Here is an 18,773-nt window from a genome sequence, read left to right as displayed (position 1 = left end):
GTTTTTGACAATATAAGTAAGAACAACCACATGTTGCCATATCACCTTTATTATTCAGGCTAATGCTTCAAACAAACAAACAAACAAACTTACCAGTTATGGTCCTGGTCCTGCAAAGAATTACCCAATTGTTTAACTTTACTATGAGGATTTCTATTGACTGACATGTAACTCCTCATAGTGCATAAAGCAAAGCACCTTTATAAGTTTTTGCAAGATCAGAGCTTAGAGCGTTGTTTTCCAAAGGTTTTTAAATAATGTTATTAACAGAAGCAACATTTTTAGAAGAATGTTAATAAGCAGTATGCCAACTTATCTATTGCCTGATAATCTTACCTTTGTTTTGAGTCATACCATCAATCCAACCGCAAGGATGGTTATATTTCCCTCACATCCCCTGGTCATAGAACTACTGTAACTGTGAAAAGAAAAGGAGTACTTGTGGCACCTTAGAGACTAACAAATTTATTTGAGCATGAGCTTTCATGAGTGATGAAGTGAGCTGTAGCTCACGAAAGCTCATGCTCAAATAAATTTGTTAGTCTCTAAGGTGCCACAAGTACTCCTTTTCTTTTTGCAAATACAGACTAACACGGCTCCTACTCTGAAACCTGTAACTGTGAATCTCCCTTGTCCACTTTCAACAAGGGAAGGCACTAACCCACATAGGATCACCAATGGGAAGTGTAAGAACAGAAGGTTAAAAGGAGCAATCTGAAATAAATCTGGTAACTCTGCTATAATGTGGAAATATATAGTGTTTAGCAGCTTGATACCTCATAGGAAAACAATTACTTTCATTTTTGCCTCTCACCTCCACTCCAACTTTTCCCAGTTGGTGATGCAGCAGGAGGCAAAAAAGAAAGCAGCTTTTTTCTGTGAACTAGAGGGCAGATGGTCATTGAATTTCAAGATAACTAATGAGATATTACATTTCTTTATGGCTTCTTTTTCTCCACGAATGCCTTGAGACAGAAAAATCCAAATTAAACAATCCAATATCCAAAGACACTTGATCTCATAACATTGCATCTGATTTATTAACTACTGATGACTAATTATGTGATTCCCCAAAAGTAACTTGATTAAAATAATCAATTATTACCTTGAATACCATGCTGAACACACTAAATGCAGTAAAAACCTACCCTCTTAGAATGGCATTGTATAATGGAAAAGAAAAAGTATTCAAATACCAACAATAACCTTTTGGAATTTGTTCTGTTTGTTAATTTTAACATGTTCTTCCATTTACTAAATCCATTTATTTCTGTTCTTGAAGACTATTAAAATTAAGTACCTGTGGTTGAAACTGTGGAACAGGAGTCCCTTGCACGCCTTGTGACTGTTCATCCATTGTATCAAACGGGGCTTTTTATGTTCTACAAAAACAATACATGTATATTCATTAAATTGCAATTTAGTTAATGTTTATATTCACTGTACCACTTTCTACTGTGCTTCAATTATAATAATGCAATTAAATTATTTTACTGTGCTTCAGTACACAATGAATTCACGGTTAGAAATTTTTTTTAATTTGTATGCTTGACTTTGCAAGCATTAAAACATTTTAGCCCTTTTTCTGAGAGGGGATTCTCTAGTTTTTGTTTTAAAGGACCACACAAAAAAAAAAAAAAAAAAAAAAAGAAATTCCATCACCCCAACCGCATAAGTCATCAGCAGAGAGTTTGAATTTGGGACTGTCAGATCCATACCACAAACATCTACGACTTGAACTAAACAAGTGACTTCATTAGACAAAAGCAATAATACCCCATCATTCTCTGTGTGCACCAGCCACTAGAAGTAGACAGGTGGTTGCACAAGTACTTGCTAGACAAAATATCTTGGTTCTGGGACAGGAGTGTGAGAGCGGCTAAAACGGGATAGAGTTAAGACTTCTGGGTGGTATTTGTTGTTTACGTAACATTCACTCATTTCTGAATTTCATGGAAGTTGAGCCATTTTACCACATCTGTAAAATGCAAAGAAGAATGCTTGCCTGCATCCTAAGACAGGGGTATGAGATCTCGATTAATATGAAGAGTCCAAACAGCGCACAATTGTTAACAATGAAGGATAGGAAGGAGTAGATTTTAAAACTCATTGTGTCCTGGTTCACAGCCAAATGAACTCTTACCAAGGCAAAATGGTATTTCATTTAGGGAATGCACCTGAAGCATCTGTTTTGTCTATATGCCTTGTGGAGCTCTCTCTCTGTCCATATTGTCTGGGTATGATATAGAAGGCTCATTAGCACCTGGAATTATATACAATGCAGTTGGAACATTCATATAATTAAGAGACAGGAGGTGAACGTGTTCTAATGCACATGAATAGAAAGGGATTTTCAGAAGCTTGTAACTTGGCCAAATCTGGAAGGTTTTTCATAGGAACAGCAAAAGTCACTTCTCTTTCACTTCAGAACCGTTCCTTTCCCAAATTTCAAGTTCCTACTACAAACCACGAAGCACTAAAGTTGTTTTGTAAAAACCCATCTAGAGAGTGTTTTAAAATTGGGAAATCTACCTGTTTGTCCCCCCACTAACCTCATTCCGGAAAACAACTCTATCGTTTTTGCTCAAACCTTTAAAAAAAATGCCAACCAAGAGAGAACAAGCATGGAAAATTTCAGTACAAATAGCTTAAGCTAATGCAACAGAAAACAGAGGCTTACAATGGAAAGAGGTAGGCAGTCTTAACCAAAAAGGTATCACTTATAATATACTGCATATATCAGTTTTCTGTAAGATGAGACAGTTGCAGTGAAGTGTTATTTATGTAAGCATACGCCTCGAAGATTTGAAAACACTATACACTTTAATGTTGTAACTTTATCTTTAGACACACAAGCTAATTGTGTGTTTCAAGGGTTTTTTTCCCCCCATGAACAAGTTTTACATTGTATGTTGGTCCTTTTATTATCTGGATGTTTTAATAAATTTGACTCGGCCAGAAGAAAGAGCTCTTTGTCTAGAAAGGATAACCTCCAGGCACAGTACAATATAAATAGGAACACAATAATAAATAACTTTAATTAAGTTATTTATCCTTGAATTAAGCTTAATAAATACCAAGAAAATCTTGCTAAGCAAAAACAGTTTTCTTCACCCAACCCACCTACTGACTAAAACAACCTTTGAAACACAGATTATAAGATGTATTGCCTCCAAACTAAAAAATGCATTAAAGAAAACTTGCCAGGAATTTTTTAGACAATTTGAAAAAAAATAGCGTATTAGGATTAATTCCTCACTTACTAGCATAGAGATGGTGCATTTAAAAAAAAAAACACACCTCTTTCAATCTCAAATATTACAGAAAAGGTCTAACAAATAGCTAATATTCACAGCTGCGTAATCTTCCTTAAAGGACTGCACATCATGATGATAAGGTTACCAAGAAATTTTTTTAAAAAATTGTCACAATGATAATACAACAGTCGCTTTACAGGATGTAAAAATATCCCAATACACTGCTCTTCTAGAAGTAATTATATATATATATATATATTTATTAACCTTGTACATATTAATACATTAAAAAATAAACCATAAAGTCAAGCTTGTTCACTAATATATGCATGATAGCATAATATATATAATAATATATGCATTATCCACACCATTTTTTATATATATGTATGCATTAAGCACAAATATTGTAACAATGATATAACAGAAACTGGCCTACACCATAATCCTGTTCATTTATGTTAAGTATACCATAACACCTTGAAGTTGCTGAAGCAAGCATCTGGCATAAGAAGACAGAACAAATGCATCCTGATTTTGACAAGTTCCCTATGTGTTCGGTCTGGTCTACATTACAGACCTATGTCAATATAATTACGTCGCTCGGGAGTGTGAAAAATCCACACGACCTAAACCCCTTGCAGCATATTAAGTGTAGACTTGCCCTTAATACAAGCAAGGGAAGTACCTTCATGGACCAGTACCTGGAATGCTAGAATCCAAAGCAAAGATAAGAACAGAACCACCCAAACAAACAGATGTGTGCGATTTTAGTGATGTGTAAAGAGATGTAGAACTTGTAAAATCATCATATAAATAATATCAGCTGAAATGTGCAACTTTGGGAGCACACCTTCCACACAAGGTGGATGTAACATTGCTGTATGAGATGGTTTATTGGAGTCTGATATCATATAGAACCATTTTCCTGTACTATATTATTATTGGCTTCGAGCAATAAACCAGACACTTGTTATTTGGCCTCTTGACTATATTTCATAACGAACCAAAGTGTGATCAAGAAACTGACTATACAATTTATCAACAAGCTTGAAAATCTGTATCAAGAAGAAACATGCATGAACAAACGTAAAGATCAGGATCCATGTAAAAGTAACCAATAATGGATTATAGTTAGCTAGTTATTTTCTCTGTTACCATTTTAAAGGCTTAATTCATGTAGCTTTGACATACAGATGAGGAAGTACTTACCTCAAACATTTTAGTTGGAGGGAATAAAAGACTTTTCTACAAATTATTATAAAAATCAGATCACAAATGTACAAGTGTAACTTAAAAACATTCTCCCATTTAAAAAAAGTGGGAACTACCAAAAGGTATGTATTTCTCATTAAATGATCATATATTTTCAAAACAATTTCCCTATGTAAAGTTTGGTTTTCCTTCAGATTAATCAGAAAAGTTCTTTATGCCACTCTAAGTACCAGTTTTATACCATAGCTCTCTTCTGGAAATTTTTAAATTTTCAGTAATCCTTCCTGTCCAGACCATGAACAGAGAGATTAGGTAGGAATACAATTTCCACCTATTAATTCTAAAAGCAGAGGTAAATCCTTTTTAAACTCTCAGGATAGACACTCTTCTTGACGTTCTTTGTATTGAATTTCAGTAACAGTTAGTTAACAAACACTATGGAGGGGGACATTACCTTGAACTAGAGAAGTATAGCTTCTATGTCTGAAAGAAGTTACCACTGGGCAGAGGGTTGAGAAATAAAATGGAGAGTACAACTTTAACCTGGTAGCAACATCAGCAATTAAATGAACAGGAGTGAGTGAGTGGATGGATAGATACTATGATAATTGCAGGAAAACAGAAACACTAGGGTTACTGGTAACAGTCAAAGCCTAAAATGCCAAGAGCAGAATTAAAGGTTGGTTTTGGCCCAACTGTAATCATTTATCAGGAATGACACATTCCTGATCTCATCTTCACTCCTTTATTTGAAGAAGTCAGCCAATATCTTACCAACAGTGGTATCAAACCATACTATTGCCCTGTGGCTGTTCCAAACCAAACGGACTGTTGGGACTCAATCTCTTTTCTCTTTATCCTCAGCATTTCTGTGCAACTAGTGCACAGTTTTGGAATGCTGGCTGCACTTAATGCAGAGATTAATGAAATCTGAAGGTAGTTCTAAACAGTACTTTCAGGGGGGTGAAACTAATCCTTAAAACAAGAAGAAGCAAACAAAGATGTAGAGTAAAGACGACGCAGGGGGAAAAACAGCTAGAGGAATTGCTCAATCTGTTAATGAGAGTCTTTACTAATCATCTGCAAAATTTCATGATAGCCTTGGCCCCCTGCCAGGAGAAGACACTGAAAAATTATTAAGATTTCTAAAAATATTAGAATGAATATGGTGATAAAACTGGAAAATTGCTGGCAGCTGCTGTTTGTTCCAAAACACTTGGCAGTCAGACCCTGTTATTTAAAAAGCCTGACAAGGCCAATACTGGCAATTCTTTGCAGGATATGTAACATCTTTCATTTGTATTTTGCAGTGGGTTCGACGACTCACAGTACAGTGGTAGCTTCCATTGAAAATTAGATTTTTGTATGTTTAATCACTAAAGAACACTGAAATACCCTGATTAAGTCCATCAACGTCTTTAACACCATAGTTGTCTTGCAATCAGACAAATCCCAGAGATAACCCAAGTCACAGATTGTGTTTTAAGAATCTATATTTTCAGTTAGTTCTTTATTTTAACAGTCCTTTAACCACTGTAATAGATCCTGGAATTTCTTTAAAAACGTGACAGAAGGCAATTACAACATCATTTACAAAAACAGAACCTTTAATAACCTGTTATTGGTACTATTCCAATCATTTTCTCTAACAGTGACATCAAAACTTTCCCTCACTTTGCTCTAGCTACCTTTCTGTTTAGTTTTCTTTACCAATTTGGCTTTAGTGACTGGATTTGATTATTATATAAATCAAAGAATAAATTAGGATTTTATTTTCCAGATCTGCTTTAAACAATAGGCACTAAAACTGGGCTGCCCTTTGTTAGCACACCGTTCCTATAGAGCTCATAGCTCAACGTTACAAGGCACATCTCAAAATCTCATTACATTCAGAAAATATCTTTTACAATCACCACTCTTACTACTATAATAGAACTTTAAACAGATAAATGTAGAGGAATATAACCACATAGTTATGCTCTTAAGAATTTTACTGAAGTGCAGGCTCAAAACTCCTGCCTTGATTCATAAACTCTGTTGTTTCCATGGAACAAAGCATTAATACATGGTGGGTACTTATTTGATTAAATACAATTATATTTTGCAGCCAGTTCCACTGACTCTGAAACAAGACTATTTGGAAATGTTGAAGAAACAGAACTACTGCAGTTTTCCTTCTCGGATGCAAAATAATCAAGGATTTTATTTCTGAGTCTGTCATGGATTACCTTTGTGATCTTAGGTAAGTTATTCAACTTCTCCATGCCTGAATTTCCCTGTACTAGGGCCTCAATTTATTTTATAAACCGAAAAACAACCACTGTAGATACTGAAATTCTTTTTACATATACAAAGCTACAATACTTACATACTAAGTGATCTTATGACTCAAAAAATACTTCAGTTCATTCATCTCACTCTTAAAAAATTAAGAGACTAAGAGATGGCGTGCAGAGCAGAAAGGGTTTGTAACACATGGCACCATACTTCTTTCGAGCTGCTTAGAATACTTCAAACATTTTTTCCAAAATATCTGATCTTATCTCTTTATAAAAGTCATGTTGCAAAAATTGCGAATCAGAATGAAGAGCAGCCATAGAAAGCACAGACTTCAAGGTTGCTTTATACTGAAGCATTGCATGGGAGTGACAAATACAGGTATGTCCTCACTGACGAGTTAGCTCAGGCTCTTACCTGGATGGCGTTTTACCTCTTTCCTAAGTTTGACCATCAAACTTAATATTTGTATGGCTCTGGCTGAACTACAGTAGTTTGATTTTATATTTCCCCCCCTGAGGATAATATTTCCTGAGCTTGTTTTTGTTATAGGTAAAGGCCTCCTTCTATTGCTTTTTATGTCTGTACACCTTACATATTATCTGGATATCTGATCCAGCTCTGGCAGGTTACCATTCTCCACTGTCTTGGTTTCCCTTTGGAAAACAATATTTTTGGCAGAGGTTGAAATGGGATGGTTCTCGGGGGCTCAGTAAGACAGTACTTTCTCCTGGATCTGTATCATGTTCCTGAATCCAAGCTTCAATTTAAAAGAACTTGCCTCTAGCCCTTGTGATTACTAAGAAATCATTCAAAATTTGAAACAGATGTGACAGTCATTGTGATGTCTGCAACAACCTGAAACGTATGAGCTGACTCCATCCATCTCAATGTGGCGGTATTTCTGAAACCTAATGATGGTGATGTAAAAGGTCAACGTTGCTAACTACTTTACTTTTACAGAGCATAAAAAAATACTGATCATATGATCATATAAACTCTGCAGAACCTACTATTTACAGCATCTCATTTTGGTGCCATTCGTGGGCAGAGTTTGGAGAGTATCACTACTTCTTCTCCCCTACACCTGTCCCTTGATTTCAGGTTACCACACTACAGACCATAGTAGTATGGCATATATTCTACTTAATGTGATAACCTGACATTTACAATATCTAAACACTGTATTTCACTATATTTCACATTCTAGTATGCAAGAAGCCTCTGAGAAAGAATTAAATAGTATGTGAAGAATCCTTATTAATATTACTGACTCAAACCACCATATGAGAATGCTTATAAATCTTCCTGCCCTTTTCAAAGACTTGTCTTTTATGGCACAGCCAAGCAAGGATAGACTAGAAGATAGCATGAAAACAGCGTATGTTTGGTATTCATAGCTTTTTAAGGCCAGCAGGGATCATTATGATCATCTGGTCTGACCACCGAGTATACAGGACATGCAGACTAAGAACAGTCACACCAAAACTAAAAATCCAGTATTATGACCGAAATGCAGTAAACCATCAACAAAGACTATCTTGTATGCAAGTAATCAATGTACTTTCCTTTTTTCTGACAGGCTTTGCCTGTGAACAGACAGCTGCTTTCACAGACAGTCTCCTGCACACATCAGTAGCATTCTGTTCGTGTTGTGGTTCAGAGACTAACTCCTTCTCCCTTTAATCACAGAGAGAACATGCTATGTATTATAAAACCCAGAGAGTAGGAACTCAGATTCTATTTTCCTGAAATGTTCTGGGTAACTAACATGTTGTGCAACAATGCAAAATGAACATTAATGTGTATTCTTAAGGCCTCCTCACAAAAAAACCAAACAAGTTTCTTTATTATTTTCAACTATTTTGCCCACATAAATATTAGTACAGTTTTGCAGACTTTGCCATCAATACATTGTTTATATTATTTTTGTTTTGTTTGTTTTTTACCCTCTGTAATATGCAAACACCACAAATCCTGCTTAACCTTATTACAGTCTGGGGGGGGAGCGGGGGGAGACAAAAAACAAGGAAGATGTGAGGAAGGCCCTTCTGCAACCTTTGTGGAGTACACCACTGACATGCATGATCTTGGGCAAGTAATTTAACCTATCTGTGCCTCAGTTTCTCCATCTATAAGGATGTTAATCCACATAGATAATATTTACTCTGAGTATATGTACTATTTGGAGTTACCAGCTGTAAATCAAGGCTGTAGCAAAAGCAATCATGTGCAGATACACCAGGGTGGATAACATGATAGAGACATGAGTACAGCACAAAACATTGGCATACAAATTGGTCATTAAAACCTCTCTCTACCCTTGGGACTCGTATTCCAGGCTTGTTAAGTGGTTCTAGAATACCTTCCCTCGACCTTAGATGGTTTCACTTACTCAAATGGAACACTACAAAAGTTAAGCACAGATGGCAAAAATTTTAAATGTGACAACAAAGAGAAGAAATCCCTTGTTGTATATTACAAATGATTACTGAATGAATATTGTAGGAAAAAACTCAAGAGTACAGTGTCTCATATGTTCTTATTTTACTATCTGATAAACATTATCTTTTACAAGTGTAAAAAATATACATTTTTAATATTAATTTTCAAATTTTTTCAATAATTCAATAGAAAATACACTGCATAGTGAAGATAATGTAGCAGAAACAATTACAGATACAGAGTATTAGGGGTCAGAAAACCAGATTGAAACATGTCAAAAATTACAGTAATACATGCAGAATTTTCATATTTTATCCCAAATCAGTTTTAGTATTCTGATTTTAATAAGTGAGTTACAGAAACAAACCCAGCTAAAACAACGCTATCAAAATGAAATCAATTGCATAAGTGAATTAAAAAAGTAGTTTCGGTTACTGCATCTACCCATGTGGTTTTATCATAACATATGCCCTTTTTTCTAAAAATTATTTTCCCAACTCCATTGCTGTGAGAAAGACCCATACAAACAGTGGAAATTCTCAGACTACAGGGGAATCGAATAAAGATGGGAGAACAAATTTTAGTCTAATTTTTGTAACTACAATAACTACCTGTTTGTTTCTTCATAAAAATAGTAGGGCTGTCAAGTGATTAAAAAAATTAATCACAATTAATCGCACTGTTAAACAATAATAAAAAAAATTAAATAAATGGTATTCTGTTTTCTACATTTTCAAATATATTGATTTCAATTACAACACAGAATACAAAGTGTACAGTGCTCATTTTATATTTATTTTTATTACAACTTAATACAAATACTGCAGTGCAATCTCTTTATAATGAAAGTTGAACTTACAAATGTAGAATTATGTACAAAAAATAACTGCATTCAAAAATAAAACAATGTAAAACTTTAGAACCTACAAGTCCACTCAGTGCTACTTCAGCCAATCGCTCAGACAAACAAGTTTGGTTACAATTTGCAGGCGATAATGCTGCCCACATTTTGTTTACAATGTCATCTGAAAGTGAGAACAGGCTTTCGCACTGCACTGTTGTAGACGGCATCACAAGGTATTTACGTACCAGATGCGCTAAAGATTCATATGTCTCTTCATGCTTCAGCCACCACTCCAGGGGACATGTGTCCATGCTCATGATGGGTTCTGCTCGATAACAATCCAAAGCAGAGTGGACTGAAGCATGTTCATTTTAATCGTCTGAGTCAGATGCCACCAGCAGAAGGCTGATTTTCTTTTTTGGTGGTTCGGGTTCTGTAGTTTCCGCGCTGGAGTGTTGGCTCTCTTAAGACATCTGAAAGCATTCTCTACATCACGTGCCTCTCAGATTTTGGAAGGCACTTCAGATTCTTAAACCTTGGGTCAAGTGCTGTAGCTGTCTTTAGAAATTTCACATTGGTACCTTCTTTGCATTTTCTCAAATCTGCTCTGAAAGTGTTCATAAAACGAACATGTACTGGGTCATTATCCAAGACTGCTATAACATGAAATACATGGCAGAACGTGGGTAAAACAGAACAGGAGACATTGAACTCCTTGGGGGAGAATTGTGTCACAAATGTAATTAGCCCATTATCTTTCTAACGAGCATCATCAATATGGAAGCATATCCTCTGGAATGGTGGCTGAAGCATGAAGGGGTATATGAATATTTAGCATATCGGGCACGTAAATACCTTGCAAAGCTGGCTACAAAAGTGCCATGCAAAAAGCCTGTTCTCACTTTCAGGTGACATTGTAAATAAGAAGCAGTCAGCAGTATCTCCCATAAATATAAACAAACTTGCCTGTCTTAGCAATTCGCTGAACAACAAGTAGGACTGAGTGGACTTGTAGGCTCTAAAGTTTTACACTGTTTTGTTTTTGAGTGCAGTGATGTAACAACAACAAAAATCTACATCTTTAAGTTACACTTTCATGATAAAGAGATTACACCAAAGTACTTGTATGAGGTGAATTGAAAAATAGTATTTCTTTTATTTTTATAGTGAAAATATTTGCAATCAAAATATAAAGTGAGCACTGTACACATTTTATTCTGTGTTGTAACAGAAATCAATATATTTGAAAATGTAGAAAAACATCCAAAAATATTTAATAAATTTTAATTAGTATTCTATCCTTTAGCAGTGCGATTAATCGCGATTTTTTCAATCGCAGTTAATTTTTTTCAGTTAATCAAGAGTTAACTGTGATTAATTGCCAGACCTAAAAACCAGTATTTTTTTTAAAGTAAATTAAAAAGAATGTGATTCTTTTCAATTGATGGCATCCTGTAAACCACCGATATGTATGTTTAAAATGATGATTTATGGAAATTGTATTCCATAAGCATCAATAAAAAACTAGGGAACAGGGTATACTAGTCCTCTGAAGTTCCAGGGGAGAATCTTTCTAGGCCAACAGAACCTAACCAGGAGCTTATGCCTTGGGACCTACCTCTATTGCAGGGGATTGGCCAGGACTAATAAGGGCTATGCACGCAAATTGGTTTGTTTAGCTAGTTTCCCCATCAGCTAAAGAACTATACAACCTACTGACCTTACCTGGCTACTCAGAGTCAAGAGGAAGAATGTTTTTTGTATAATTTCTTTTCTTATAATTGCTGTTTGGTGGATGGGAGGGTTTTCTCTTGGGTTTGCTTTATTCTGTTATAAGACTAAAATACACTACACCCCAGGAAGAGTGCAACACTTTTTTTTTTTTTTTTTTTTTTTTAAGAGAGTACAGTATTGCTTTTGCAGAGAAGGTGGTGAGGGCTGCTTGGCTGTATTCTCTCACAAAATGCTGCTCTTTTCCCCTCATTTTCTCTACCCCACCTCTATCTGATTTGGAAGGGGATATGCTAAATTACTATTTTAGAGTAATGCTGCATCTCGGTCAGAAAAAATGCCAAGTGCCCAAAAGATGAGTTTTGTACTGATTGTGAGGATATGAAGGAATTGGTCCTTGCTACTGAAAGAGTTCAATCTCATAGCACTCCTCATGTGGTCCAATATGTGTGTCAAAATTATGGTTTTGCTTGGCATACCAAAACAGAAGCATCAATGAGACTTGGCACCTGGGACAATTCAAGTCCTTGACCTTTACAATAGTAAGCTTGTTTTATATATAGAGACAGTGCAATACATGACTGATAGAATATTTAATATTGATTTATTTAGATTCAAGAATGATAATTAATACTATTCCTGAAATAAGCTTTCAAGCTTTAATTTAAAGGTGAACGGGAGCAAAAAACAAAAAAAAACATGATAAAATAAAAACATTAATTAGCTACTTTAGTTTATAAACTGCAATGTAATTTATCAAAGGAAAAAAAGTAATACAAGACAAACGTATGCATATATCTTCAACCATCAATATGGTAGTCTTCCTCCCATGCTTTACCATCACAGGACACATTGGTTTTATGGAAAATAGGCACTGGATGAAGCGAGGGGGAAGACAGCTAGACCACCAGCAACACAAGCTTCACATGTACCAAAGGTGACCAATTAAAAATTCTTATACTCTGATCATGCAAAAGGCAAAGAAAAAAAAGTTTCCTTGCCTCTACAGTAGGATCTGCAAAAAATCAAACAAATGAGGGGCCTCTTTCATGTGGTGTTTGGCCCACACTAATTAGGCTATCTCCACTCAACAGTTGACTTGGGTCTCTTCTCTTGCAATCATTTCTTGTTATTGTGCAGATAAAATTGCTTGAATTCAGAAAAGCTATATGACTCAATGATGCCTGAGAAAAAGGGAAAAGGAACAAATGTTAAGTCTTCTATTTGATCTGTGGTCACTAGTATCCCAGAAGTTTAGGAAGAACGTTGGTTCGCTTCCTACACTTTGGACCAGGTCTTTCCTGGCTGGCAAAGTAATGGGTCCATTGCCGATGAAGAGAGTAAACGCCTCCTGCTAAGGAAAAGAGTGAGAAGGAAGTGTCCCCTCCATCCAGGAAACCATCTGTAGATACTGACTTTTTGGTCAATTATTGGTCCATTCCAGATCTTCCATTCTGAAATAAGATTACTGAGAAATTTGCAGTAAAATAACTCTCAATCTCTAGATTCCTGGGACTTCCTTGATCAGCAACCTAGGTATGGTACAGCAACTGCACTTGTTTTACTGACTGATCTTCCTGATGATCAGAAATCCTAGAAATCTGTTTGCTAAGGAAAAGCACAGAATTTGTGTTTTAAAAGAGAATCTTTAGTTTTTACATTTTGTGAAAAAATAAAAACATATACAGTAGAACCCCATTTATCCAAGCCTCCATTATCCTGCTCTCTGAATTAACAGAAACACCAGCTGCCCAGGGCTGACAGCATGAGCCCCTGCCACCAGAGTCTGACAGCCCAAACCCAGACTCTGTCAGCCCCAGGAGGCTGGTGGTTTGGTTAGTATGGAGACCCATATAATGGAGACTCAGATCAATGGGCTCTACAGTATATCAATAAAACACTGGGGGAATTCTGTGCCACTGCACATGCGCAGAATTCATATCCGCTGCAGATTTCTTTGCTTCCATGCAAAAAAAACGACTCTCTGATAGGGAAGCAAAGGGAAACTGCAAGAGCAGTCACACGCTACTCCCTAGTTGTGCAGGTACATTGTTTCAGGCACCCAAAGCAGCCAGCAGAAAGGTAAATCACTGCAGGCCTGGGGACACCCCAGCAAGTGGCTCTTACCCTGAGCCTGGATCAGGAGTGGCTGGGGCTGTGCCAGACCCACCCCCAGAAACCTCCCCCAGCTGCAGGAAGCTCAGCATGCTTTCCTGCTTTTCGCCCCCATTGCTCCTCAGCTCCGGGGAAAGGGTCACTGTAAGGGGAGCCACTCCCCCATCCGCCCAACCCCGTGCACCCAGACCTCCCATACCCAGACACCCCGGCAAGCCTCACCCCGTACACCCAGAACCCCCCTAGATTTCCATATCTGAATCCCACGCCACTGAACCTTAACCCCTGCATCTGGAGCCCCCTACCCCCACAGCCCCTTCCTCAGGACCCCCACCCATACACTTGGACCGCCTCCCACTGAGCTCCCTGCACTCAAACTCCCACCCAGATGAGCCCTACCCCCCTGCACCACCCTGAGCCCCCACATTCAGACCCCCATGTCACTGACCCCCAACTAGCTGCACCCAGACCCCCACCCCACCAAGCCTCATGCCCCCAGCCCTCCCTGCTGAAACCCCCACACCCAGACCTCTCTGCTGAGCCCTAACCACCTTCACCTGGAAGCCTCTGCAGAAGCCCACTACCCCCACACCTAGACCCCCTGCCCCTACTGAGCGGCTTGCACCCAGACTGTCCCACACAGAATCCTCTCACCTGGATCCCCCCATACTGAGCCCCTCCACGCTTGGATCCTGCCTGGCTGAGCCTGCCCACCCCACACCTGGTGCACCTAGCACAAAGGGGCAGGGCCCCAGAGTGTTTATGGAGCAAGCCCAGGCCTTGTGCTGTATCAGGGTCAGGTGCAGCCTCACCACTGACTGTGTCCCAGGCAGGCTGCAGGGTGATTTCCCACCTTCATGCAGCCAGTGGCTGTGCTCCCCATTGCCATACTGGAGCTTCTGCATTTATTTATTCACAAATAAAACTCACAGAATTTTAAAATACTGTGCCCAGAATTTTTATTTTTTTGGCGCAGAATGCCCTCAGGAGCAGTTCAACTTATACCTATATATGTTGTGGCTAAGAAAACTAAAGTGCTATGTTTCAGTTTACTCTCAGAAAAACAGGGGGGCAGGGGATGTTGTTTTAATCAGAGAATTTTGATTCTTTTTATCACAGAAAACTAGGATCCCTGCTGATGATGGATGATCATGATGTCATAATGAAATTAACTGCCATTGATCAAAGACTGTTAGATTCTCCTGTGGACATCAGTAGGAGCAGATTCACCCTGAGAGACAAGTGACTGTAAGGAAAGAAGAGGAGATGTCAGACTGCAGTACTGAGCAACTGCTCTTCGGCCTCAAGGGCACTCATATGGGTACGTCAAGGTAACATCTTGTCCCCACTTTGACATGTGTAAATGGTCATTAAATAGGTTAGTGAGAAAATATGGACCATGGCTTTACTCTGCTGACAAAACAAAGTTCTATCTCCAACTGAATGAGTGCTGCATCTGAGCACCCTAACCAGTGTACACTTGAGAATAGCATATGAAGAGAACTGTCTGAGGCTTAGTCTACACTACAGAGTTAGGTCGAGGTAAAGCAATTTACATCAACTGAATTATGTCAGTGTCTACACTACAATGCTGCTTCTGCCAAAGTAAGTGGCCTGCTACTCCCACATAATAACTCCACCTCCACAACAGGCGCAGCACTTATGTTGGTGTAGTTAGGGTGACACACTGTCCATGCAGACACTGTGTGACTTAAGAATGACAGCCAACTGCTATTGTGTCAGTGTCAGGGCTGCCTCCAGCTTAAAGCAGCTGCAGCTGTGAAACCCACAAGAATGTCAATTTCACTGCTGATAAGCTCCCTGCTGTGAAATTGAGCCTGGCTCAGGGCTCACAGATGCAACAGAAGGACAGTAGTGTGGACACCAACAGCCAATTGAATTACTGTAGTGGCTGCAGGTCGACTTAAACTAAGTTGACCTAAACTTGTAATGTAGACAAGCCCCGAGACTCACTTCAGATGGGGAAAAAAATAGATACTAGTAGATTGGGTGAAGCAACCAAAAGAAATGGCAAAGACAGCTGCTCCCTTGATTGAAGGTATTTATTCTCCACTTACTGAGCTCCCAATACAGAAGTGATTTTCCATCCTCACCTACTTTTAGATTATCAGATGGCAGCAGCGACCAGGACAGGCTGAGAATTTTTCTTTCACATGTTATGATTACCCATTCCTTTATCACTTTCAAATTAGGCTACTGTAATGTGCTCTGAAAGGGGCTACACCTAAAGATTATTCAGAAATGTAGGCTAGCCCAAAATGCCCACTTGCTAAAGGAGTATCTCATTGGGAAGTATGTTACAACAAGATTCCACAATCCACATCGGTAGTGTATTCTTTTTATGGGTGGAGTTTAAAATGTTGATCTTGTCCTATATAAAGCTCTAAATGGCCCAGGACCTGCCTACCTCAGAAACTGCCTCTCTCCCTGTGGGATATTGCTGGAGTTGTGACTGGCAGAAAGTGCTAAACTGGCAGTCCTACATGTTTTCTCAGAAAGTAGAGCTTCCTTGATAATTATTGTGAGGGGTGTCATCTGCAGAGTCTCTGAAAGAAGCATACAGCATAAGTACTTGGGACGCTCTTTTACGAAGGAATACTCGGGGTGGGAGGGAGTGGCACTAACATACCTTGTTTTTTTCTCTTGCCTGTTCACAAAAATAAAATTTCAATTCCACATGTGCTATGTCAGGACTTTATATATGCATATGGGAAGTGTCTTATTCTAGAAAGTGTTTTCATTGTTTTTAGGCAAAACAAAGGGTTGCTCAGTCACATTTCATGGCCCTTTTATCACCCAATAGCTTACTTACACTTAAAAATTACTAAAGGAGACAGGCAGATGACCTCCTATAAACTATAAATTATGGATATCAAAGTTCTACTAAAAGACTATACTAATAGGGTAAACTAGATTAAATATTGGGCTAATCATTTTTTAGGCATTCTGGTACACTGAAAGCAACATTTCAAACTGAAAGCATCCGATGAAGTGAGCTGTAGCTCACAAAAACGTATGCTCAAATAAATGTGTTAGTCTTTAAGGTGCCACAAATTCTCCTTTTCTTATTTCAAACTCAAAATATCCTCTCTAGCAATTCTTAGATTAGGACTTTCTTCCTTACGAACACTGTTTGTCAAACCAAAGGACAGTTTTAATATGTTTAGCACCTAGACTGGGCTGGCACAATAATACAGCTCTTTTCAAAAGCAATTCATTTTTAATTTGTAAATTTCTCAGTTTTCAGGCTGAATGTGTAAGGATACCTTTTTTATGTCCATAATGTGCTCTGATTTCAGTCTTTTAGAAATATATGTAAAAGAAACAAAACCTCTCTTATTCTATATTTCTTTCCTGTGACTGGCTCCCACCAGTACAGACTGATCCATAGTCTCTTTTCTACTTGTCAGTTAGGCAGGCAGCAATCAACAAGAGCAGAGTATTTTGGTCTCTTCCAAAGGGTCTGCTTACCCCCATACATTTAGGGCTTGTTTTCACTACCAGGGTAAGTCGATCTAAGTTATGCTACTCCAGTTACGTGAATAACGTAGCTGGAGTCGACGTAGCCTAAGTCAACTTTCCTTACTCTTCTCAAAGATCTGGACTACTGGGGATGACTGGAGAGTGCTCTACCATCGATTTAGCAGGTCTTCACTAGACCTGCTAAAGCAACACCCGCTGCATTGACTGAAGCAGTGCAGATCTCCCCAGTAGTGAAGACAAGCCCTCAGTTAAGATTTTTCAGAGCTGTAACTTTACAGCAAATGAACCTACCAGCCCTCATACAGGCATTGCTAAGGGCAAGCATCTGCACATGTGGGATTATGTCACAGTAAAGAATCACCGGATACCTAATTCACTTCTAAATTAGTTGCCACCAGAGCATACTGAGGGACTGTGAATAATTGCTTGCCTCTTCCAACAAAAGGTACACATACAGGGGAGTCTTTTAAAAGCCCACTGAAGTCAATGGGAATGTTTCCATTGACTTCAAAAGAGCTATTTCAGACTAAGAGAGAAAAAAAACTCTAGGCACTAGGCCTCCGTTGAGGCAGTAAATTTGAAAAAATTCTATTCAGGCCCCAGTAAGGCCATTGCCTAACAGGATATAAGACACAACTAGGACATGCCAATTAATATAGCCTACATAGGGTCAGAAAGAAACAATACTAAACCACGATCCTCAAAATGCAATGCAGCAACCACAAAGAACCAAAAAAGTAACCTGCATCATTTGCTGAATGTATGCAAACAGCACCAAACAGCCATCTTCCAGAACCAGTTTTAGACCACATTCCATTTTCAATCTAGAATACTGAAGGCAATGAGAAATCTAATCCACTGGGTATAAACCACAGAAGTCTGCTAATCCTCTCAGAAACTCCAAACAGGATAACAGATTTGAGGATTTTCTGAATTCATAAAAAAAAAAACAATCGCGATAAATCCTTAAGTTTCTTCAATACATTTAGGGAACATCTATCATAGCTTTTTCAACTCAGGGTAGAAAAGACCAGGGCAAGGAAACATCCTGAATGATTATGAAAGCCAAAAAGAAAAGGAGTACTTGTGGCACCTTAAAGACTAACCAATTTATTTGAGCAAAGCTTATGCTCAAATAAATTGGTTAGTCTCTAAGGTGCCACAAGTACTCCTTTTCTTTTTGCGAATACAGACTAAAACAGCTGTTACTCTGAAGCCTGTCATTATGAAAGCCAGTGACTACTTGAAGGAAAAACTGGGCAAGATTTAAAAACTAATTAATCAGAAGAGAACATGATCCAGAGAGAAAAACGAAGAAACTCAGTTTCTGTACACAATGATACAAGATGATGGCAACTAGGAACACCACTTTCAGAACAGTAAGA

At 38.1% G+C, this 18,773-nt stretch overlaps 1 protein-coding gene across 10 annotated transcripts in view; it reads right to left on the bottom strand.

Annotated features, from left to right (window-relative positions):
* Positions 1–18,773, bottom strand: part of NEK7 (NIMA related kinase 7) — a 124,981-nt gene that overhangs the window by 89,390 nt on the left and 16,818 nt on the right. For 7 of the 10 annotated variants that reach the window (XM_073356759.2, XM_073356757.2, XM_073356761.2 and 4 more), the window contains 2 exons: positions 1,301–1,382; positions 815–883 (listed from right to left, as the gene is read on the bottom strand). The exons of 1 other annotated variant lie outside the window; for it this stretch is intronic. In XM_073356759.2, coding sequence (XP_073212860.1) covers positions 815–883; positions 1,301–1,357 — 126 coding nt within the window. In that variant the 5' untranslated portion in view covers positions 1,358–1,382. Of the gene's footprint in view, positions 1–336; positions 419–814; positions 884–1,300; positions 1,383–18,773 lie in introns of all 10 variants that reach the window. 2 more of the 10 variants (XM_073356760.2, XM_073356758.2) reach the window with 2 other exon arrangements.

This window comes from Lepidochelys kempii, chromosome 8 (genome assembly GCF_965140285.1).
Source record: "Lepidochelys kempii isolate rLepKem1 chromosome 8, rLepKem1.hap1, whole genome shotgun sequence".
Classification (NCBI taxonomy): domain Eukaryota; kingdom Metazoa; phylum Chordata; order Testudines; family Cheloniidae; genus Lepidochelys; species Lepidochelys kempii.
The sequence above is the reverse complement of the archived record's forward strand: the minus strand, read 5'-3'. Positions and strand labels throughout refer to the sequence as shown.